The 27,329-nt window shown below is 20.5% G+C and overlaps 2 protein-coding genes across 2 annotated transcripts in view; both read right to left on the bottom strand.

The window, feature by feature from the left end:
* Nucleotides 1–7,795, bottom strand: part of LOC112601097 — a 43,005-nt gene extending 35,210 nt beyond the window's left edge. Inside the window, exon 1 of the mRNA XM_025348525.1 lies at nt 7,727–7,795. Within this exon, the coding sequence (XP_025204310.1) occupies nt 7,727–7,766 (40 nt within the window). The 5' untranslated portion in view covers nt 7,767–7,795. The remainder of the gene's footprint in view (nt 1–7,726) is intronic.
* A 1,431-nt stretch (nt 7,796–9,226) lies between these two features.
* Nucleotides 9,227–19,504, bottom strand: LOC112601040 (inactive pancreatic lipase-related protein 1-like). Its single transcript, XM_025348441.1, has 11 exons — nt 19,367–19,504; nt 16,955–17,320; nt 16,323–16,458; nt 16,084–16,246; nt 15,888–15,991; nt 15,143–15,414; nt 14,954–15,067; nt 13,880–13,997; nt 13,646–13,794; nt 13,323–13,408; nt 9,227–9,408 (listed from the first exon to the last, which is right to left on the bottom strand). The coding sequence occupies exons 1-10, from the start codon at nt 19,428–19,430 to the stop codon at nt 13,353–13,355; spliced, it is 1,542 nt and encodes a 513-aa protein (XP_025204226.1). The 5' UTR covers nt 19,431–19,504; the 3' UTR covers nt 9,227–9,408; nt 13,323–13,352.
* Nucleotides 19,505–27,329: the final 7,825 nt, after the last annotated feature.

Raw genomic sequence — 27,329 nt, 5'->3', positions numbered from 1 at the left:
AATCAATATATATATAGTGTACACCTATTTAAAAATATGAGATAAGTGATAGACAAACTTTCTTTTCAGAAAAAATGTATTAAATTCTTCAAAATTAATATGTGAATTTTTTGTTCTACATAAAATAAATATTCAGCATATTAAATACTTAATTATTTTGTACATTATTTAAAAATCTACAGTTAATAATAAATGATAAAAGTTAAGTTATACGTTTAGGAAATTAACGGATAATTTTGTAGAATATTAGTCTTTATTAATGTAAGTAAAAAAAAAAAAAGCATCTAGTTTAATATAATATGATAAGTCATAAGATGTTATTTATTTAAAAAAAATCACCCCAATAACTATTATGGTTGATGCCTGAAAATTTTATGAATCAAATGGAAGCATTTGAATTAAAATTTTGCTATGTTGCAAAAGAATAAACAAATTCAAAAACCTCATACAACTAACATAAATCCGAGACCAAGATTAAATCACTGAAAATATACAGATTCTTAATATCATATAATAGATTTAAATGAAAAAAAAAATACATTATCAAATAATTTATAATTTTTAAGCAGTAACTTATTATTGAATTTAAAATTAATTAATGAGCAAAGCTGTTTTGTAATTATAAAACAATATTATTTAATGTTAATATGTATTATGTACAAAAGAAATGAGTGATGTTTTTCAGTAAAATTTAAAGACTTTTTAAATTTGATAAATTTACCTATAATGAATTATTCATTTCTAATTACAAAGTTTTCTCTTTTATAGATCGGTAGTTCTAAGGTATATTAACCATTGCTTTTATATGCTTTATGGTTTGTGAAATGCTATTAAGGTATGTTAAATAATATATTAAAGAACATTTTCTACTGAAATATATAATAATCTACACATTATTAAGTGGGTAGCTTTTATAATTCATTTTAAATATACAATTATTATAGTAATCATATTTGCCTTTAAAATATTTTGACGAAGTATGACATGTACACTTTATTACGTGCCTTTAAAAAATTTTCAAAAATAATTTATATTGGAAATTGGGATGCTCATTGATTTAATAAGACAAACTGGATATATTTAATATGAAAATTTTTTTATCAATATTAAAAAAAAATTGAATGTTTATCGTGTAATTAATTTATCATGATTAAAGTATGCTAAAGAGTACATATTTTATTAAACATAAATATCTACAATTGTGTTTTATGATTTATAACAAATATTTATTAACTATAATAAAAGTAAGATGACTTAATCTACATAATTGATATAATATAAAAAAAGTTATGCATAATTACCAAGACATAGATCGGTTCATTACATATCATATGCTATTTAAGTAGGCATTTAAATTTTCTTCAAGATTTTTAAACTTTTATTATTATTCATGCATATAATATAATGAGAAATACTAACAAATGGTATCTTGAAAATGTATTCTCTGATTAAATTTGTTCTTTCTTTTGTTCTACTAATTTTGTGTTTATCCATACAAATATACATATGTTTACTTCAATATAAATTACTTACTAATATATAATGCGGTTAATTTAAAAATTATTTTGTATACCTATTTATTGTTTTATAGTTTTGTAATAACGTTTTATTTAAATTGATATTTTTCTCTTTTTCACACTTTTTCAGATAGACGTAAATAATCAAATTTTCCAAAAAGTTTTTTTTATTTTATATTATGAAATAATATAACTGAATTAAATAATTTTATTTAATAAATATTAAGTAATTTTGCAATTTTCTCAAAGATTTTTTCAGTTATAAGGAAAATCAAGGGATAATCTTGCAATAATTTTGATGAAATACCCACAGACGTAGTTACTAGTTTCAACACAATTCTGCTCAAAACTGACAAATACTGGTTTATCATTGAAAAATAATAATTTTATCACAATATTTCACTACCTTGGTTAAAGTAGAATAAAGACTATTATCCAACGTGCAGGTGAATGGGGGTGTTTTCATTATGGTTTTTTTCCAATTAACTTTTTTATCAACTTTTATGTTTTTAAGCACATAAATAGATATATAAATTTAAGTATAATTACTTATTACTAGTTTATATTAATTATTTATAGTCTATAAATAATAAAAATATATACCAAAGAAAAAAACTTTAACATATGAAAATGATTCACTAGTTGTATTTAAATGATTACTTATTAGATTTAGCTAAGTTGGGAAAGTATGAGAAATACCATAATAATATATATTACTAGTTTTACCCTTATATATGCAATATACATTGTCTATGAAAAAAATTGTTTAGAATATTTAAATGATACAAGAAAATAAATGTTGAGAAAACTGCGATTTTCTAATAATTATAATATCATATTAATATTATACAATATTAAACAAAGTATTTTATTAAAAGTGTTGGTATGATAATTAAAAATGTTAATAAGTAAAATTTAGTTTTAATATAATAATTTTATTTTAACAAAAAAAAAAATAAATATTCCTATTAAAAAACACTGATAGTTGTTATCCTATCATTTAGTATTAAGATAACATTAATAATTAGTATTAGGTTATACTTAATATATTATTAATTTATAATTAGTGAAATTAATAGTCAGATAAAAAAAAAAAAATGCGTAAAAATAAACTCCACTTTTCTTGGCATTTCTTTTTATGAGAAGAGTTGTCATCGAACTAATTGTATGTTAAACCTTATGGATTTTTTCTTATAAAATCTAAGCTATAAGAAGTATTGTTAAACTGTAACAAGTATTTGTACTTATTAAAAAAATATGATTTATTTTTATTAGCCTTCAACATTCGAATAGAAAATAAAGATAACCTTGTAATCAATTTATATATTTTTATTATAAAAATAAAATGAAAAAGGATGATGATTTCAAATGTCTTTATGTAGTATAAAATAAAATGTTTACCTTATATCTAGGTATAAAAATTATTTATAAAAATATTTCATGAAAATTCATCTTTTTACAATTATTGATTTTTAAAATAAAAAAAAAAAAAACCATTAGTGCGTAAAAATTCTTGTTTTACCTTTTGATTGTTTTGAAAAATACTGTACATTTCTTACTTAAGATCTCTCCTCACATCGAAAAAAATTAACTTAATTTAATTGTCCACCAGAGATTACACTCAAAGCTAGAGATTGAAATATCTTAATGCTCTTAAAATTGATGACTGGCACAACGAAATAAAGCGTGACATTGTAAAACTAACACATTCATTGCTATATTATAGAATATTGTTTTTTTTTTTTGTTTTATTGTTTTAAATTAAATCCATATTAGATATTCTAGATAAATGGTATGAGAACAGGGATAATATAATAGTAAGAATAAACTTTTTTTTATATGTATATATATTTAAATTATGTGTTGTACGTAGTTTGTGCGAAATGTTTATGTTTTTTTAGTGGTTTAGTGGTTTATGATTACACAAGATTATACATAAGTGTAATCCTAGCTAATAGGATCTATTCTATGTAGTATGTATACATATAAATTATAAATAAAGCTGATATTATATAATAATATTTGTGTCATAAATAATGAATTTTATAAATAAATAATTAAGAGTGTACACTGATTTTAAAGATCAGGCGTTTTCTTTAAATTATTACAGATACCACTAGAATAGTTAAAAGTATGTTATAGTTTAATCGATTTATAAAAAATATCTATAAAAATATAAATTTAAATTTAAATGAAGATATAATTCAATAGAACACTTAATAACACGACTCCAATTTAAATTAAAAATATTATTTTAATGCATAATAAATTAATCTAACTTCAATTTGTACTAGAATTTAAAAAAATTGTCAGCTTAAATTTTTAAATATTCATGATAATAAAACATTAACTAACAAAACTTATTAAGATATTATCTTCAAGAGTTTGATTGAGTTGAAAAAAATGTCTTTCGTAGAGTATGAAATTAAAAATAAAATACTTTATTTCAGAAGTTTGAAATACAATTATATATTAATTATATACTCATATACGTCTAGTAGATTTTTAATTTTATTACTTAACCTGTATTTTGATAAATATAACAAATAACCTTAGTTATATCTAATATTCTAATGTATCTAATATATTCATCAAATAAAGATTAAAAATCATATAATTGAAATCCATGTACAATTTATTATTGGTGTGTCCATGTTGTGTGTGACATTAAGAGTAAATTTATAACTAAAGTATATCACGAGTTTTTACTTTATTAAATATCTTGATGAAATCATAAATTCATAATAAATTAAAAACTAGACTAAGAAATTTTAACGTTTAAAAAAAATTGTACACTTATCTAATTATTTTTAATATTATACTTTTTATAACTGCATCTGTCTAACTTGTTAGTAGTTGAAAATTGTATTAACTATTGGAAAATAGAAAAATTAGACATTCTATTCATTACACCTAATAAAAAACTCAGTCAAATATGAATTTTGATAGACAATTCTAATATAGCTATAATATCATTTATATCTGTATAATTATTTTTACTAGATTAATATAATGGAATAATATCATTCCCAAATAATGATTACCTATGAACTGTACACTTTAAGTAAATAGTATATTATTTGATATTACCATATTTTAAAATAATTAATAATTTTTGTTTTTCATAAGTCTAATAAACTTAATAAAGTAAATGCATTTCAAATTATTTTTATTTATTATTCAGCTCATAATACACATGGGAATATGCAAATAAATAATAACACTTAAGAGTTGGCTTAATATTATGACAACATCTTACAAAAAAATCCCATTCTGACCAAACTTTATACGGGATATAAATGATTCAGAAAATAAAGTAGTGTTTATATAAAGGTTAATAGCTTTGAGCTTAGTAAAGTCATTTTTATGAAACACTAAAGATTTTTTACATTAAACACGTACTTTTTCTCGTTTCCTTTTCGTTGTCACACTATTATGTGTTAAAATCAAGAAAAAATTCCTATTTGCCGAATATTGAAGGAATGAGAGTTCAAGAGTGATAAATGTTTTTAGTTAAGTTTTTACTTAAAATCTATTTTAGATAAGTATTGGAAAAAAATGTGTATGTAATAGATCAAAAAATAATATTTAAATTATTGTGAAAGTTCATAGATACATTTTAACTTTCTGGTTAAATTTTATTTTTACTAAAAATTTTCAAAAAATAAAATAAAAAAATCATTTTTTAAGAAATTATATTATGAAATTTTTTTGAAAATGAATTTTAAAATGTTATTTTGTTTAAAAAATGAAATGTTATTTATTTGGTACAATTAGAATGTAAAGTATAAAATTAAAAAAAAAAAATAAAATAAATTACTAGAAATTTATTAATAATCAATTTAATATAGTAAAGTAGTAATCAAAAATCGTTATTTAACACAATATTAAATATTAAATATTGTATCGAAAATTATTAAAAATTATGCCATAATATGATATAAATATGTGAAGAAATTTTTTATTTTTATAGTATATAAATAATTAATTAAAATGTTAAAGAACTATATAGTTATCATTCTAGATTTATTGTAATACTGATATAATGATATGTTTATGATAAATCTTTAATAAACTATTATATTAAGAAATTGTTTCCTCTTTTCATTATTTATATTGTTAATGTAGGTTTGTTTTGGTGTATTAATTTTATCGAGAGGATTTATTACTCTGGGTGTAATGATAAAGAATCTAAATGTTTTATGAATTGGAAATCAATATTTTGCTATGATTTAATATTAAGTCTTTATTTTTTAGCTTTTAAATACTCGCAAATAATTATACTCACTCTGTTAAAGTTGACCGTTTTAATTATCACCTTTTTTAACACTTGCTTTCTAGAATCTAGATAAATATACCCTTTATTATTTTAGTAAAATCCTAACACGGCGCGATGAATAGGCAAATTAAGTCCATTTTTTGAAATTAAAATAAAAAAATAAAATTTTGCAAAGGATAGCATTTTATAAATAAATTAAAACCTTTTCACTAATAAATAGAATTTTAACCACTGTAATATTAAAGTATTGTGATAAATATGTAAACATTATTTTTAAAGTACAATTATATCTGAGCAGATTATTAATGAAATTATTTGATATATATTAATTAAGCATTTAAGTTAATATTTTAAATTATTAAATGTATTTATACGCCGGTAATACTGTTCCGTTTGAATATTAATCAATTAAATTTAAAAAAAAAAAATAATTGCATAACATAAATCAATTAAAAATAGTATAAAATACTTTTTTTTTTAATTTGTAAAAACAAATAATTAATTTAATAATATGTGATAATTAGGATAAGAATATTTAAGATTTATTATATTAAAGTTATTAAGCTATAAAATATGAATTAATAAATAGGCAAAGGCAATGGTATGTAATTTATTAAAATAGATAAATCAAATTATCGAGGAATATTAATTACTTTAATTTGATTTTTAATACTTTTTAAAAAATATTTTGTTGTTGAAATTATTATATATAATGAAAAAAAAAACATTTATTTAAGAAATATTTTTAAAGTTATAATAATAAAAGTAATTTAATACTGCGTAATATTTTTGTTTATTAAAATATTTTAATAAAATTTTATTTTGTATGTATTTGTATACACTAGCAATCCATTATAAAGGATTTGCTAGTTTGTTAGTTTAAAAAAATCATACATATTATATTAATATTGAAATAGATGAAATGATGAAATGATATTTTAAGTAACTATATTTACTTTAACTATATGAACAATAATACATTTTTCATGTTTCTTATTATGTGTTTTTTTATTCTTAACTGCGAATAATATTTCTATATTTATTGATGAATGAGCCAAATAAATCATTTAAGAAAATAGTGGTATTATGTATTTGAATTTATTTTTATGAAATAATTCCGTAGATTAACATTAATTTACTCGTGTTTTCAATTATAAATTACATCTAAAAGTATATTTGATAATGTTTATTATATCTTTAATGATAGACCAATCTTGTTTATAAGAAATATATTATCATTACCAAGTTTGGTAAAAATATGTATGAATTTCGTATAATACAATATATTTAATTGAAATTTATGTTGTTACATTGTATATACATATTTTAAAACCTTATTTGTGGTTTAATTAATACTTTTAATTTTTAATCTTACATAGGTTGTCATTATTTTTTTTAGTAAAATATAAAATACCAACACAAAGTCAAACATTTTTAATTTTTATTCATACTTTTTTTCGTTCTAGCAAATTCTGATTATACATAATTTAAATTTTATTTAATACCTATTATGTAATAATTATACATCAGCATACAAATTATAATTGCACATACATTATACTTTATTTATATTAATTACTACCAAATATTTATCTTTTTAAATATATTTTTGAATTTTTTATTTTGGATTTTAAATACATTTTACAGTAAAATTTAAAATTTAATTTGCATTTTACATTTTAAATAGATTATATGACTATAATTTTTACAACTCTGATACTAACGTTTATTTAAAAATTGAATCACAAATTAAATTACGAAGATCATTATTATATAGTACTTATTTTGGTTGTAGTTTGTTAAATTTAACTAAACAAATTTATTTATTAATTATTTTTTTATATTACGGATATTTGCAGATGAATGAAGTTAATATATTTAAAGATCATTTAAAATTATATAAAAAGTATTAAAAATTATGTGTACTCACTTGGTAAAAAAAACGGAAACAACCATGTTGTAAACTTCATAGCAATTGAAAGCACTGCCAGACTACTGTGTTGGGACCAATGATGAATACTAACATTGGTAGTTGATCACGTGTAAGGGATTTGACAAAAGCATTCCCTCCTCTTGAGTTGTATGAAGTATTTAGTGCACTCTGGTGGTTTGGAGTAGGATAACATTAAATCAGGTAAGTTTTAATTTAACCCAAGAAATGGCGGTAGAATTTATTTGAAATAAATACCTTCGTATTCCTGAGGCTTGAATGATGAAGTAAATTTACTTGTATAGTGTATTATAGTTAATACAGTGTATTATTGTAGATATTAAATTTAAAAGAAAGGTAAATGTAAACGTTTAAATTGAAACTTATGTTAATTATGTATTTAAAAATTATTGTAAGCTATAAAATTATAGTTTATTTTGAGTAAGTAAATTTGTGTTTAGGTTATGAACAAATGTTTATTTGTTTTTTAATGCTAATGTTTGTAATTTTGTATCTAATTAGCAAATTATGATAAAATTATACAATACCAACATAAATATATATATGACATAGTTTGTTTGCTTATATTTTTTTATACAACGACAACGACATTATCAGTATATAGTATATACTATGTAGTAATTTGGTCATGTAAATTTTTATGCTAAATATATAGTATTGACACTTGAAGCATAGTATGATATAAAGTTATTGTCATTAATATAATTGGCATTTAATGTCTATTTTTATTGTTATTATTTAAATCTAATTTCAATTTTTTACTTTAATCGAATAAAATAAAAAAGAAGGGTTTCCTTTATAAATATAATTGTGTAATGATCTATAAATCTAAATTTATAAGTATAAATTATTTGTTTTATTGTAATTTAGAAGTATATTTTATAAGTTTAATTATTATTTTTTCAATTAAAAAAAAAGTTAACTTTTAATTGAAACCATATAATATAAGTAAAATATTATCATAAAAATAATTTATCAATTATTAAATATTATTTTCTGTTGATCTAGTAAATTACTTTGTATAAATTTAAATAAAATTAAATATACGAGTATAGACATAATTTTCTAAAAAAAACTATTTATATAAACTAATTATAATAATATACACATGATGTTAACTTATTACGATTATCCTCTTGTATACAAAATATTAAACTTTTTTCTTCTTTCTACATGTTATATATACACAATAAACATATTGAATAGAGTTAAGCTATCTTCAGTAATTAAATAAAAACAATAAATATTCTAATTTTTTTTTTATTTAGGTCAAAAAATTCTTAAAATTAATAATAAATTATACAATTTTAAAATATATTAGAAATAAATAAGTATATATATATTTATCTTATAAAAATAGTAAGGAATTCGTTTAATTTAGTTACTTACATAAATATAATAACAAATAAAATATAATATCAAATCGTATTTTGTTGTTTTTAACGTTCATAAACATAATATTATATAGTTTATATAGTTACAAACATAATTTATAATAATATATTTTTGTTCTCTGGAAAATATTTTGCTCTTTTATAAATACTGTGTAGACTGCCCAAAGTCGTATGCTTGTAAATTTTTAATTATATTTGTTGAACATTGTGTACAATATTGAGTGGCTTACAAACAATAACGCTATGACTCTATGTACACAACTATAGCTATAACATAATGTAAATATATTTGTTAGTAATTTTCTGACGGTTTGTTAATAATTTGCATTTTATATACAATACTAATAATTAAAAAAAAAAATGTTACTATGATTTATTTAAACTGTTGTAAAAGAAACCCCTGAAAAATAACATCAATAAAACCGAGGAAAGGTTTTCTGATATAAATTAGATTTTGAGTGTACCTATCATCATGCAGTAAATCAGTATAATGTGTATATTTAATTTGAATTCAATAAAAAATAATTGCTCATAAAAATAAATTCTGAATAGATAAGGTGAATTAGCCTCTATTTTCATGGGTATTTTATAATTTATTTTGATAAATAAATATCTGATTTCGTAAAGATCTAAAAATTAGAAGGTTATAAATGAAATAAGATTATATATTTTTGATATTCTTAAAATACAATTCTGTCAGATAATCTTATGAAAGGGATTGCATAATACATATTAAATCTTAAGCTCTTAAAATTAAAAACTAAAAAACTATATGCATTTTAAACAACAAAATAATTGGTAAATTTTTGTAGTTTAGGCGAGCATATTAACTTCCATCGCTTTTATCTGTTTGTCATAATTTTATTGAACAGTAAAAAAACTTTGAAAGAAATGTCGAAGGCAGTAATTTAATTTACTCTTTTTAGTTAGTATCTGAATTTTAAAATACGTTGAGTAGTATAGACTTGATGCATACTACTTGCGTCCCAAATTGATAATAACAGATAACCTGCGTTCGAACAGTTTGAACGCAAGTCACTTGCTAATTATTACCAGAGGTAAATTGCGTCCAAGTTGTTAGGACGCATTTTACTTGTCGTATATATTGATGTGTTAATCACGTCACGAATTAAAATTTGGTAACGATAAAATTTTATAGTTAGGCATACTTACTTAAGAAAAAACCATATACTTAGGTGTAGTTACGCAAATTGTTGTATTTAATAAAAAAAGATATGTAGATAATACAAAAATAAAACACAGGTATATATAATGTCATATAATCAAAAAAAAAAAAAAAAAAATTGAACCAAAAAAATTTATAAATGTTGTTATAGATCAATATTAAGTAAACATTAGTAATACATTTATAGTTATTACTAAATAACATATTTCTTTGTTGTTAAGTTTAACAACTTGAGTTTCAATAAATTTTATTTTATCTTTTTGGTCACTACTATATATATATTTTTTTTTTTTGTTAATTCAAACTGTTCATTAGAATTTATTTATTAATTTGAAATTCTTTTGGTATCTTAATGAACATGAAAATATTAGTGTTATGATAAAATGAAGAATTATATTTCGAATGAAACGATTCACATGAGTTAGAGGTTCGCCGAAGACTAGTAAAATATTCAGTCCATATTTGAGGAGAGAAACGCTAGTCTTTAGAGATATAATTATTTAGAATATAATTACAAAATTGTTGATTTCTAACCAAAATTATCGTTTGGGACGCAAATAACCTTCCAATAAATGTCATAGGTAAGTTGCGTTCGAGCATTTGGGACGCAACTTACTTGTTGTAATATTCCAAATTTTTATCAACTATCTTACGGGACGCAAGTAACATGCAACTTATAGACTAACACACCGTATTTACTCAAATTCATTTTTTATATGCAATGATTTTTCGTTAAATTCAAATTTAACACATACAATTTAGTGACTTACTCCTCAATGATGAGGTCTAATCAACACCTATTGTACAATAGAGCGATTAAATACTTCATTTATTCTTGCAGTATTTTGAATTTTTACTTTTACTCATTATAAATTCGATATTCTACCTAAATATCATCACCAACGTTGAAAATTATTTTTATTTTTTTTTAATAATAATTTTTTTACTAGGAATTGGTTACATATTCATAAGTTTTATTATTTTTTTTGTTTATTGTTATTTTAATTATATCGAACAGTTTTATTTTTTATTGGTTATGTATATACATATATAATGCCTGTAAGTTTTTATAATTATTATGTCTTATTTTATTATATATTTTGTTTCATATCTGAAAACACTTAGAATTAAATTATATCAATATAGAGAATTTATAAAATATATATAAGATTAAGAACGTTTTTTTTAACGTCGAAGGTTTATTCAATATAATGAACTTTATTGATTTTTTGCCAAATAAGTGAATTAGACGCGTATTAAAAATATATTTTCTTTTTGAAAGATACCGCCCTTTTGATGTTTAAGGAGCAGGTTCCTTTGATTTTTTTTGTTTTTTATTTTTTTATTTTTTTTTTTATAAACTTAGCTACTTTCACGTTTGTTTCAATAGTGCATTTGTATAAAACAAAAACTTTTCCTTTTATAATTTCCGTTTATTTTATACCTTCGATCAATAGAAAATTAATTTAAAAGTTAATTGTTATGAATTATAATTGTTATGTTTCATGAATTAAATAATAAACATTTAAAATTTTTAATAATAACTCCAATACCATATTAAACTGCAAATTTAAAAATATGAAAGACATAAAAATCAAGTTGTATAATTTTATTTAAAAATATAATAGGTATACGTTAAATAAAAATTCAAAAATAAATTCTCTTAAAATTACTTATATATTAAAAATTATATTTGATAATAATAAATAATAAACTAAATTTTTAATATGCTGTTTTCATAAGTTAATTGTACATTTTATTTTAAACAAAGATTTTCATTAACGATTCATTATATATTATATATGTCGTAAAATGTTTTATCTTTATTTAGCTATTCTTAGCTTGAATGGTAAATACGCACAAAATACACTATATATATCCATGTTAAGATAATAAAACTTATTCATGAAATTCAAATTTATAGTTTACAAGGTTAAATTAGTAGATTGTACAAGCTTTTATTATTTTCTATAGAATTTCATTCGAAATTAAAACTCTTTACAGCTTAACTTTTTTTTACAATCATATCAAAAATCCCTTATTTTGACTTTAAAAGAATTAAAAATTAATTTAAAAGAAAAAATTATAAATTTCTATTCTTTATAAAATGTATTTATTATGCTGTGAAACACCGATTGTGAATAAAAGAAGCTAAAAGCTCTTCAATTTAGAATAGTTATTTATAAATGTTATTGATGATTTTAGAAATTGTAATAATATGCATTGACTTGAACAGTTTTTTAAAATAAAAAAAAAAAAACAAAAAGATATAAACTACTTGAACAGTTTTTAGGTAAAATTTTATTACCTACATAAGTATATTAATAATTTTATTATTATTCTTGTATAACATTCAAGGATATGTATTAAAAATTTTAAGACTCACTTTTATTACTTACCAAACTAATTTTTCTACAATCGAACTAATTATGATTAATTAGCGTTTGCTGATTAAACTACATAATGATATTTTTATGGACAGCTATAAATTTAGGTTATAGTGAATATTTATTCTTTATGTGTTTTTTCATTGTTATTTCAATATTTTTTTGTAAGTTTTGCTGTATTTTAAATTTGATGTTTAAGTACTAGATTTTATTATCAGTAGTATTGTTTAAATGACAAACATTAGACATATGACTTATGGGATAAACCTTAGGATACTTAGAAAATACAAATACAACGTTATTTAGGTATCATATTATTTGTACTTATTATTATTCAACAAATACATACTAAATTTTACCATGACTTATTAACCATGAATTTTATAGTGTATCTCAGTTAAATTACCTATAAAATATATTAACTTATAAATGGTTATGTAAATAATATGTTTACTCATTACTTCATAAAAAATTGTTGAAAATATTTATTTTCAGTTCATCAACAACTTTTTAAAATGTATGTTTTAGGGTTCTTATTAATACATTAAATTATACAATCATTAAGTATAGTATGATTATTAATTTACATGAAAATTTGACTAATTTACCTTTATTTTATGATGTCGGATTTTAATTTTTCAATTTAAATTTTTGAATCCCTTTCTCATTATTCGGTCTGTTTCCAAATTTTTCTCTATAAATAAATAATCAAAATCATAAAAAAAAAATTATAGACATGACAAATTATAATATTTATAATTTTGATGTATTGAATAATAGTTTTAACCCACTACTTTACGATACGTCATTTACAAATATTTTTATTATTTTCTTAAAGGTATTAAATTTAAAGAAATATAATTACATATGAAGTTCATTAAGTTTTATTTAAATTATTAAAATTAATATATTCAATAAAAATGTTACTTACGACAGTAAGGTTCAAAAAATGCAGTTCCTGCAATGAAAACACCTCTGCCTGGATATTGATCAGTACTTAAGCCTAATGGTACGCATTCATTAAATTGGCATTTGTCAATATTCATCAATATAGGCTGAAGTTGACCGACAGTTGCAGCACTATGAAATACACAATGCATTATATAAACTTTAAAAGTAATTTAATTTTATGCGTATGTAAAAAAACATAAAAAAAACATCATACTTAGTAATAGCAGAAAATAATTTTATTTTCTGAGCCCAGAACGTACAATTGTCTTCTAATGATTCTATGAAATACGAAAACGATCTTCCGTGTGAGCAAGCAACCCAAGTTCCTAGTACTAAATATCATAAAACCAAATTATATTAATGAACAATTTGATTAAAATACTTAATTGTTATTTTATAAATTTTTTGAATTATTTAATTTATGGGGTCAGTGATTATTTATTTTAAATTATTTTTAACTGAGTATATTTTACAATTGTATTAAGAACAATCGGTAATTGAATTGTTAATATATAATAACGAATGAGGTTATAAATTGTTAATTTTATTATTATTATTATTATTATTATTATTTTTTTTTTTTTTAATAAATAATACAAATTTTATATTGTATAATTAAGTAGTATTTAGAACTAAGTTAATAACTATTACTATTGAGGTATGTCTATTGCTATTCAAGTTAAAATGATTCTTAAATAACATTTTAATTAGCTATGTACTATTTATACATATTATACTTGTTTGGGAGATTTTTCATTTATCCGTTTTTTTTAGATTTAACGATTATTTCTTTCATTATTGTGAATTTATATATTTGTTTCTTGGTAAATACCACACCGATTCTTAATTCTGAATTAATTTATTTGTATTAAACATATTTATCTAAATAATTAGTATTATAATATTTTATTATTATTCAGAAATGGAGATCAATGTACCAATAGTTTTATTATAAATTAATTTTGTAAAATTTGACCATTAACCAAACTATTTTTACCAATTCATACAAGAAGCTTTTTTACTCACTATTATAGGTTTTGTATCATTTCATTAATAATGTTTTGTTTTGAAATATATTTATTATTTTCATATATATATATTTTTTATTCATCTTTCGTATTATTTTATTTGATAAAATTAATTATAGTGTTCTGTTCTTACAAAATCCACATTAGAATAATTGAATATTTCCCATGGTATTTTAAAATTATTTACATTGATTTATGTTGATTTGTTCTGTTTATCAGTCATATTAAAAATGTCCAATAACGAATAAAAATATTATTACCGTCAGCAGGAATAGCAGCTAAATCCGAAATACTTGTTAATTTTACTTCGTTTATTGGAGGTAAAGTACATCCTGGTTGTATGAAACCACCATTCATATAAATGTCCACGTGACCTATCAAATTTAAAATAATAATAAGAATGCGTCAAATTTTGATAATACACATGAGTACAAAACTCGTATAATTACCTACGGGAGTGATTAGTCCAAAACCTAATAATGGAATTGTGGGTCTACAGCTTGTATGTATAACATCAACAAAATGAGCATCTGATTTATCTAATCGTACTTCCTTTGGACAACCTTCAAATCCTGGTTGTGCTGGGTCAAATGCTGTTATTCGACTTACACCGGGGATACCTTTACCAAAATATGAAGATATATGAGCACCCAAACTATGACCCATTATGTGGATTTTCAGTGGATCTAATTGATAATGATCAATGAGATATTTTCCAAACCTAAGGAAAAAAAGTTTGACATTGTATTTAAATAATTTAAAAGAAAAAATTTTTGGTGTTTGTATGTTATACTATACCTACTGTTATTATATGCTTATATAATAAAATCTGTCTTTTATACAATTATAAAAATTAATATTGTTATTAATTTGAATGGTTCATCAAAAAAATGTTAATTCTAAAATTCACAAATTATTATATTATTATGATCATTTTTATCTATATTTAACCATGAAACCAGTTAAAAAATATGAATAGGTAGAATAAATTACATTTAGCCGATTGTAAAATAACTAAAAGTCAATGGTTAATCATAATCTAATCTGTCAGTTATTTATTCTTATAATAATTTACTTACTTGTTTAGTTGCTTATGTTAGTTTTATAATTTAGAGTATAAATACATTTACTTATAAGTGTGATACATGAATACAGTAATCTAATTTATCTCTTAAATTTAATTTTTAATATTACCTAATTAATTCTGCACCAACAATCCTTGTGTTTGAAGCAACTTGTAAATAATTAAATAGCTTTGACCCTTTTCCCCAATCAACTAAGAACACATTTGCATCACGCTAACAAGAAAACATAAATAAGTTCAAATTAGAATTTATACTTAATCTACAACTAACTATGTGTATTATTGCTTATTCATATTATTTTATACTTGTCTTAAGTATGCATTTTTAAGAGCAGCCATCCAATCATTTTCCCCATTGCTATTAAATCCGTGTATTATAAAAACAGTAAATGGCCTCTCAGGATCGAAGTCTGATTCTTCTAGTAAAATATTTGGCCATAATTGCACAGTATACCGAGTATTTTGTTTTCTAAAACATATATATTGCTAATTAATAGTTGTAAATGCATACATTTATTGATTAATTAAAGAAAAACACAAAGTACCTAGTAAACGAATAAATTTTTACTTCTACTTCTTCAGGTGTCATAGGTTGTGGAAAAGGTCTTAAGTTTGAAGTCCAAGGATATTCCATTGGAAAACAACCAAGTTCATCAAAACATCTAGATTCATTTCCAAATCCTAATAAATTTATCTCATATTGTCAATCTGAATTGTTATTAAAACATTTTATTAACTTTATACTTTAATGTATAACAATATATCTAGCTAAATATTAAAATTAAAATATAATCAAACGTAAATAAATGATGTAAAATAATGATTTTTTAATTGTTTACATATAATTTTTCATAAGTACTACAAATTTGTTGTTATTTAGTGAAAAAGTTATGAAAATATGAAAAATATATTTGGATTGTGTTTTTATAATATTACATACGACACTCACTAATTTAGTCAATGATTGCGTCTGTAAAAGTCAATATCCCATTGTTACAGATATTATCAGGTTTCTATATAAATATGACTTGCATGAAAGGTTTATCACTAAATCAAATACTTATTTACCCATGTTAATTCTCAAATCAATAGCAATGAGTATAATTAAGTTGTTTATTACAGCATTTATAACTTCTATAAAACTATTATTTTCTTAAAATATATTTTTGTGTTTTACCAAGACTGGGTGAAATGCACTGCTGAAGTAATGAAGCTCTAAGGAGGTTATCTGCATTTTTGGGTATCACACATTTAGCTTTTTTTATTATTTCTTCAATAGAATTTAATGGAATTTTTTTAAGTGTCTCTTTGGTTGTCGTAATAGTTTTGTTCACCATGGTGGCTCCATTTTGTAGTGATTCTTTTGTTATCGTAATAGTTTTGTTTACTACTTTATTCCCATTTTGTTTAACGCAATCACCAATCTTTTCGCACACATCTTGAACATTGTGCAATATCGATGTGGTAGAATCTTTAACGTCTGTTGCAACATTTTTAACGGCTCCTGTTATTTTATTTAAAGGATTTGGTGATTGTCCATTACCTGTCAACAATTAAATAAGAATACATAATTTAGAAATAACTTAAACCTCAATATTACAAATTTCATATTTGTAAATTATTTTTTAAAGTACTAATATTTATGTTATACACAATGCTTGATAATCAAATTTTTTTCTAAATATTATAACATTAAAATATTACAAAAGTTGCTTGACAAATAAGTTTTGTGTTGTTAATAAAATTATATAGCAGCTACTAAAATAATAATTTTTAAGTTAAATTAAATTTGTATTTTTTGTGAATATGCTTGTTTTATTACTGTAATTCTAAACAAACAATATTATATAAGTAATAACCCTGTTGATTAATTCTATGTTTATTATTAAAAAATAAATTTAAAAAAATAAAATAAGATAATTGCTCTACTGTATATTTTTTAATTCTTATCATTAAGTAAGTCACTATAATAATGTGTTAAATTTGAATTTGATGATAAATAATTGTATATAAAAACGATTCTAAATAAAGACGGTCTGTCATATATTTCTAAGTATTATATTATGTGATATAATAATAATAATAAAATAATTTATTTTAATATTCCATCTCTTGATTATTTTATTTTTTTATCATATCGTTGTGTGTATAAAATTTAATTATTTGTATATAAGTTTTAATCCTATGAAAACTATGCTTTTACACATTTTTAACTATAAAATAATTCACAATTTTTAAACTTCAAATGCCTATATAAAATCAATGTCATGATGTATCTTTAATAATTTTGAATATTCACAATTTATGAAGAATCTTTTAATACATTTTTAATATTATTTTTGATAAGGTGAAATTTTATCAAAATTTATAAAAAAAAACTAAAACAAATTAAAAGTTGTAAATCTCTATAAATAGTTTTAAAAGAGTCAAAATGGTTTTTATGTTATGCTATATATAGAAAAATATAACATAAATAATTGGCGAAAATTTTAATTATCTACGTTTGTTCATCTTTAATTATAATAAAATAAGAAAATCTATTTTTCAAAAATTAATTTTCCTTAAAAATTTCAATTTTTTTTTTATCCGATTATTATGAACAGTATTGTGAATTTTCAATGTTGACTTCTTAAAAGTATCAATATGATTTATTTTTCTATCAGAATCTACTCTGAAAGTTAAATATTGAAACCTTTTTCTGCTATAAATCATGTCTACATATACAATAAGAAATACACACCATTGTAAAACCGTTCAATGAGCTTCGCTCAAAATTTAAAACTTTTTATTTTTCAAATATTAGATAACTTTAAAGTTATCATCAAATAATAATACCTTGTAGATATCATGTTTTAAGCTATTGTATATCGAATTAAAGGTTTTTTCATATGTTACTTTAAAATAATATTGAGTTCTTTAAAAATGATGTAAAATACTGTCAATTTTTTATAGCACGGTTAAATATTATACTTCAAAATCTATGTATATAATGTAAACTAAAATTTACTCGACTATCGTGTTATTGTTTTAAAAATTGAATTATTTTTTATTCTATTTATTTTTGTTTTGATTTGTAACAAGCATAACTAGGTTATTACTCCAAAGGTAATTATAAATTTTACAGATGTAACATTTAAATCTATTCATAATTTCGAATTTAATTTTTATAAATTTAATATTCTATTAGACAAGTAAGCATTAATATTAGTATTAAAATATATGATAACTTTTTTTTTAAACTAAAAAATTGTCAAAATGTAATATTTATTAATATTATATTTTTTTAATAAAATTTAAACATTTAAATTTCAAAAATAATTTGTTTTTAATATTTCTACAGTAAGTCGATATCTATTATGCGCATAATTAGGTTTATACATTTATTTAACATTTTACACAATTAAGTACATCAATGAATTGCGCTTGGATTAAAAGATTAAAATACTTATAACACATTATTCACATAAAACTTTCATTTAGTATATTATTCCCACATAAAAACAATTTGTAGGTATTTATATTTATAATATTACTTTTGCAATTAAAAAAAAAGATATTTATAAATTTTTTTTTTCAATTAATAACTTACAATTATTTAAAGTGCTTAGGAATATTAAAATTCCAACAGCCAGCAACTTGAACTTAAACAACATAACAATGGAATATGACTAGCACCTTCGTTGGAGAATGATCATCGATCGACTGAACGCAATGTGCATGTGTTAAATGTTCATGTGTACTAATAAGGTTTAGTATTATTAAAAATACCTAAGTATATAATGTTTTCTGGCGTTTGACCTTAAGTTCAAGATTATCAAGATGTACTCTTGGATGTAACCATCAACACTCAATAGCATAATATATTCACAATGATTTAGCAATCAATTAATCGTTACAATGAGTAATTCTTAAAAATATCTTAATATGCAACAAGAATTTTTTCTACGTGTAAAACATAATAATAAAATAAATTATTCGTTTGTATAATTTATTTATTGTTAATTCTTGTTAATGTTTATCAACTATTAAAAAATCAATGGGACGATCATATCTGTGTTGTTTTATAATTTTTTTTTTTTTACTCAAACTAAAATTGTCATTTTGCCAAGTCAATACTCAAATCTTACGTCCATACTTCATAGAAAGTATGAGAATATTTATTTGTTTTTTATATTTTCTATGAAGATATGTCACGTATCATATATCTTGTTTAGCTCACATAATTTATTTAATTTTATTAATCAATGTAATAAAAAAAAAATACTTGTATAAAAGTGTTTTTAATAAATAATTTTAATATAATTAAAACTTTAAGTTGCTTATAATGTATTAAAGTCAAATAAAACATAAATATTGAATGTTAAAAAAATTGGTATATAGAGTATTGTAAGTTTTGCTAAGCCTATTTAAAATAATAGCTCATGCGTTATTTATCCAAATTTATTTATACAAGGCAATTCTCCAATAATTTAATCGACATTAAAACATACAACCAACTATAGTTAAAACACGGTTATTTAAATAAATATATTGGATTCGCGTAAAAATTCCCATTTTCCTTTTTAAAATTAAAGTATTCTATCTAATTCTTATCTTTTATATTTAAAAAACATACCTATATCATTGTAAAATCATCACATTCATCGCTCTGATCAGAATTTAAAACATTTGCAGATTTGAATTTTTAAATTTGTATTTTTTTATATTTTTACTTAAAACTATTTAACTATTTAAATGTTAAACGTAAATTATTTTTACTTTTTAAACTTAAATTGATGTCTATGAATTAAAAAATATAATAAATAACCTTTATTTTTAATGAAAAATATAACAATAGAACAGTGTTATATTTTATGTTATATATATATAACATAATACGATCATAGGTTTTGGAGTAGACCCGTTGTTATAATAAATGTATAATATTAATTAATTAAAAATTTATTATTTTGATTATCATAATTTTATATAATTTTTTAATGATTAATCGATATAAAATTAAAAGTTTGAATATAATAATTATACTACCATTTAAATTTCATAATGTCAACCGTTAAAATATGAATTAAATTATTTAAGTATAATATTAATATAAACATTAATAAAAGGAAGGTATCAACTAACAACTAGTTAATTTTGAGGATAATTAGATTTTGTATTGGTTTCAAAGTTATTTTTGAGTTTAGGGCATTATAAAGAATTACATCAATAATCAGAAAAAATTGAAAAAAATATAGAAATACGAGTGTAGGCCGTTTGAGGAGAATAAACCCAAAATGTGGTTTGCTTGAGTAAATAATAATATACGGTTTGGGTGAGTGTTTATTCCATCAAAAACGTTGCCTGGATGAATACATTTTAATAAATCAGTTTATAGGTAAAATATTTTTTATATATTATATAGAAATATACTTTTAATAATGTTGAGAGAAAATAAATAAAAAGTAAAATAAAATCACATGTACATTAAAGTCCATATTTCTCACGCTGGTAAAAATAATTTCACTCGTCCTATATATTTACTCAGATTTATATATTTTATATTAAGAGTTAACATTAATTAAGGTCAAAATTAACTAATTCAGATAAAAGCAATTAAATAAAGCTTAATTATTGAAATAATATAAGATTATACTGATATATATATTAATTTTATTATGGTGACTAAGAACTAAACTTATAAAAATATTTTTCATTTGTGTTGAACAATATAATATTATAATTATGTTTTTGCCTTATAATATTATATATTTTTTAATTTTATAATAATGGTATAAAAAATAATATCATATTATTTTATTTTAATTAATAGGTCCAAAGTTCAAGTTATGTAGGCGAGGTATCTAATAAATAGTATAATAATTATTATTCAACTTTATTATTATTATAATTTTATTCATTTGATTTAGCTCATGTAATGTTGACGAACACTGTTAAATTTGTTTTGACTAAAATTATTAAATTTTCAAATAAAAGTGATTGATTAGAATTGTATGCCCAAGGGCTAAGATACATTTTAATTTAATAATAATACTGCTTACAAAATGTACAAGTATAATATTAAAACTATTCAATTTCGTCTCATTCAACATATTTGCAACAATTTTAAATTAATTTTAAAAAACTCCGTCATGTTTAATTATTTCTCAACAATCTAAATAATTACACTTTTAAACTTAACATGTACATAACTAATGTGTTGTGAAACCGACATAAAGAAAACCTAACATATTACCCTTAATGTAGGTAACTAAATCTAGAATTTTTATAATTAAAAAAACTCATTCAAACAATTCACAGTATTAACTTTTTTTAAATTTAAATACCAATTAAAATATTTTTATTTGTGAAATTGGCAACGAATTTCATTAATTTAATTAAAACAATAATATCTCAATTACTAAGTTTTACTTTATTTAAATTTTGTGTACCTATTTTAAAAGTTTTTTCATTAATATCTGTAAATACATTCTAATATAAATAACTAAAAGTATCAACATAATTTTATGATTAAAGCAATTAGTTATTAACTCTACTCTGTTCTAAAAGTTGCATCATAACACATTGATAAAGAATTAAAATAAAAGTACATTTCAATAATGCTATAATACAGAAGTGACCAGTGAGCAGAAATTTGTGAACCACCCGATATATTAATAAATATGGAAGAACAAAAATGAAAAAAAAGATCATATTAATGAAAATATATAATATATAATAATCGTAAATAACATAACATTTGAAATGTAATAAAATGTGTAGAATGCGATACAATACAAAATATTAATTAATAATTAAAAATATAATATAAAAATATATTTAAATATTATATTAAAAACATTATTTTTTTTTTCCTGTAAATTGTAATTTAATAAAATATTATATTTCTTCAAATACATAAATTCATATTGAAATTTTTTTTTTTTTGTAAAAATGTTTTGTCTCTTATGATAAAATGCGAGCCGCAGATTGGTCACCTCTGTTATAATATAATATACATAAATACTATAGATATAAAATTATTCATGTGCTCGTGTATAATGATTATTTACAAAAAAGGTAAGCAAAGATCATAAATTAATAATTATTGCACATAAGTGAAATTTATCAATATTTTTAATTTATTCTGACTATAAATATTATTATTCTCAACTATTTTTATAATTTCGTTTAAATATTATTATCAATTTATCGAACAAATAATAATTTTTAGAATTTAGATAATGAAATTAAAACATATTAGGTTATAATTTAAAAACTAAAAATTAATTTGTTATTTATATCAATGAACAAAAAAGTAAAAGTGGGCAAGTAGATAACTACTCTGGATTGGTGTATAGTATACTTTGTCATTGAATAAATAATTGTGTTAAATTTCAATTATATGATAAATCGTTTAGACCAAAAATAATTTTGAGTAAAGACGGTGTGCCAGATAATATTACTAAATATATTTTACATTTATATTGTTATTTATATAGTACTTTATTTTACTATATGTAAATTAAATTAATTCATAATATGTAATTAATTATTTATTCATTTTATTTATATGTTCTGCACAATTTTTATGCCTTTTTTTTTTAAGACAACACTTGAAAAAAAACTAAAATATAAATCCAACTTTGTCAAAATTTTTGATATACATAAAAAATATTTATGGAATTCCGCTTAACTATTATTTTTAAAACCTTTGAAAGCGAATTTCATATGGGTCTTCTATAATATTCTTAAATCTTAAATATGAAAAAATTAACCAAACTTTAAATTATGAACACATTTAAAAATTTTTAATACTTATAGAAGAAAAAAACTCAACAATTTTTAAGACTTATTTATAGTAAAAAACTAAAAATATTTTTCAAATTATACTATACATATAATATAATATATTTAAAATGTTAATAAAACAATTTAATTAAAATTTTAATGGTATTCATTTATGAACTAAAACAAAATAATTTTGTTATTATAAGATTGATTTGATCAAAAATAGGTTTTGTATAAAAATTTGGAATTTGAATATAAATTTTAAAGCATTTTTTATAAAAATTGTCGTTGGATACAAAATTAAAAATTAAAATATATATATACATTATTTTAGAATCAATACATTCATCGTTCGCTAATAGTCTAAAAAATTAGAGCCATAAAAAATGTTGAAATCTCATTTATCTCTATTCATATATTAATTGCCTGTGTTTAATTCTGAATTACAATAGAATAGTTAAGACCTGTACAGCCTCGTCATTTTTCGTACACTATAAAATATTAGAGTTTACGTTCAAGCCATAGATGTTCAGTAAAAAATTAGTGTAGGAATGGTTTTACGTCAGAATTTCACATACACATATAGTTTATAAAAATTCCAAGTCTATAGATTTATTTTCTGAATGAGATCAATACTGTTAAAATTTACTTAAATTTATATTATTTTTTTTACACACAATTTTAGTTTCAAGCTATATTTTATTTAGAACATTATCATATATATATTACATACTTATCATTTTATAGATTAGAATATTATAATAGTTATATAATTTGTTTTTAACATATTATTTATGATAAACGTTTATTAAATAAATAAACATTACTCAAAAATGACCACGGTAAATAATTATTGTAAAATTTTTAAATTTTGTATCCAAACTTGAGTTAATTTTGCTAATTTTAAGACATATTTTAATAAATTAGAACCATCGTGTGATTTATTTTATAAATTAAAATATCTATATTATTTTTAAGTATCTAAGTATAATGTAATTTGCTTTAATATAAAAATTAAATTTTTATATTAACTTAAAGTATTTTGAAACATAACATTGTTTTGTGCGTATACGTAACTAAAATGTTTATTGATACAACTTTATAACGAAAAATAATAAGCAAGCTCCAATTATCATTCACCCTAATAGTTATCGACTATCCCATCTGTATATTCGTGGAGTTTGTTTAAAATTTCAGTTGCCCTTTCCCCTTAGTTGTGTATATGTTGAAGAAACATGCCCCTGTACTATATTGTATTAAAAAAATAAAATAAAAAACAAAATCATGTTTTGTTTAACCTTGGTAACTGATAAGTAATATAATTTAGCTTCCACGTTGTATATAAAGAATGAAAAAAATTCAATGTTTTTTTGACCACAATCAACGATAATAATTTTAAGAACAATACCAATTGATTTAGAATAATATTTAATCTTTGAACTTATCTCACATATAGATTATGATTATATATAGTTATAAATATTATATACATTTCAACATAATATTGCGTATTGTATACAAAGAGAATACAGGAAGGTAGTAAGTATAATGCATTATACACCATTATTTATGAGTAATAATTTTGTAACTTATTTATTATTAGATCAAATGTAATAAACCATTATATTTTAACTACAAATGTATCTTATATTTCATAGCAGCTATACGTTTTAATAATTATGTACACTTCCTTTATTTATAAAAATATAGTAAAATTTGGATAAATATTATTATTTACATTTCTGATATAGCTTATTTATTTGATTTTAAATTCGAGAAGATTTAAAATTTAGATTACCTAGTAAAAGATACCTAGACTTAAAAATTGCTTTAATTTATGATAAGATTTTTAGTTTGAATCAAATTAGTAGGTATGTTCTTTACATGTTAAAGTGACGTCCTTTCTAACGCCCTACTTAAGGATCAATGTACGATATCAATAAACACCAATCGTTGCATTAGTAATGCATAATATAAAACAGATAATTATAAATTATGATTTTATGAATTTATGCAATTTAATTTAAACACTTACTTGGAAGTCACTAGAAAATTGTTTGTTGGAAAATTTAAAATTAAAAGAATTATAGGTTTTAAAAATTTGTAAGTTTTAATATTCTTAAATCCTTCGGTAATATGGTTATAGAAATCTACTATCTTCTAATTTTAATTATAAAATAATGTGTAATGATATTCCCATTGAAACTTTTTTTTTTTTAGTTATTACAGTTATAATAATAAACAACTATTCGATTCAGTAAATTAATTATTAAGTTTATCATAATTAACAAACCGAAAAAGTTATTCTGCTATACAGAAAGTGTCGAAAGTGTCAAGCGTATCTCATCATTAAGTAGGATGGTAGATCCTATAATTGATGTATTAGATTTTAATTTAATTATAATTCAATATATAATACGTATACGAAAAAACAAATCTCAGTAGAAACGGTATGTCAGCTTATATATCTGAGAATATTTTATCACCTATATCTTATTTATTTTATATTGTTATTAGTAATTAGATAGGTTGTACTTTTTTGTGTAAAAAAATTAATTTCATACATTTTATTATACATAATAATTATTTTATTATTTCGTATAATATATTACTAGCTGTTAATAATTATTACGTATAATTTAAATATAGTAGTTTGTGCAATATAAATTTACTGTAGAATGTTATTAGTAGGTTTTTCACATAAATATAATGAAATGAATCTAAATATTTTGTAAATGTAATTGCAATAATTATTGTTAATTATTTTAATTAAAATAATATATTGATAGTAACGATAATATAAATTCAAAATATTTAACTATAATATAAATTTAATTAATTTTATGATCACATTTCCAAAATATTATTTTGTAATTTCATTAGTGATGTCATTTTATTGATATATTCAATATATGTTTTAAACAATTTATATTTAGTACAATGATAAAATGTTATGAATATTATTTTATTATTTTATGTATGTGTCATAGTTATAATATTTTCAGAATTTTATTTGATATTTTATTTATGTTATTTTCATAATAATATTTTCCTAATGAAAAACTGACAATTATAAATTATTATTATTACGGAATGCTATCTGGGTGTGCACTGTGTATAGTGAATAAGTAAATAATATATGTGTAATGGAAATAAGTTTTAAATCCGAATAATATTTTTGAATTACAACAAAATAATTTAAGTCTTTATTCTTAGATTAAATATCAAATGTTGACAACATTTTAACTTCAAACGTTTATAAAAATAGTTTGTTTGTATACATTTTTATTAAAATATATTAACTGTTGTATAATAAGCAATTTATATATGTGAGTATTATATCTTAATCTTCTGTACTCGCAAATTATAATTTTATCATACATAAATATAAATCTACTTCAAATATCTATAAATAGCACAAAAGGAGCAAAAATATTTTGAAATATGTATAATGCCTAGAAAATGCTAATTTAAATATTTGGTGATGAATTCAAGTCTCTTCATACCTTTAAATTATATAAAAAAAACATTTTTTAGTTTTTGTCTCTTAAATAAGAACTATATTTAATTTATGACCAAAAACACTCTCAAAGTTAAAGATAAGAACGTTTTCTCTTCAATAAAAGCTGTTTTTAAATAAAAAAAATAAGAAATAGAAAAAAAAACGTAAATGTAAAATCAATACATTTATCACTCTACTCTGCAAGATCTAAAATATGAGATGTACAATTTAAGAAAATATTTTTAAAAAAAAGTCTTCAAATTAATAATTAAAAAAAAAT

The sequence above is a fragment of the Melanaphis sacchari genome, unplaced genomic scaffold (assembly GCF_002803265.2).
Source record: "Melanaphis sacchari strain LSU unplaced genomic scaffold, SCAv2.0 Contig74_pilon_pilon, whole genome shotgun sequence".
Classification (NCBI taxonomy): Eukaryota; Metazoa; Arthropoda; class Insecta; order Hemiptera; family Aphididae; genus Melanaphis; species Melanaphis sacchari.
This window is presented reverse-complemented; position numbering and strand designations above follow the sequence as displayed.

What these genes read in the sequence shown, in the direction of transcription:
- LOC112601040 (XM_025348441.1), bottom strand. Translation starts at nt 19,430, where the DNA reads ATGTTGTTTAAGTTCAAGTTGCTGGCTGTTGGAATTTTAATATTCCTA. An exon ending in GTTGGTGCAGAATTAATTAG is followed by an intron (nt 15,415 to 15,887) that starts GTAATATTAAAA and finishes TTTTTTCCTTAG; the next exon opens with GTTTGGAAAATATCTCATTG. An exon ending in TTATTTTCTGCTATTACTAA is followed by an intron (nt 13,795 to 13,879) that starts GTATGATGTTTT and finishes TGTATTTCATAG; the next exon opens with TGCTGCAACTGTCGGTCAAC.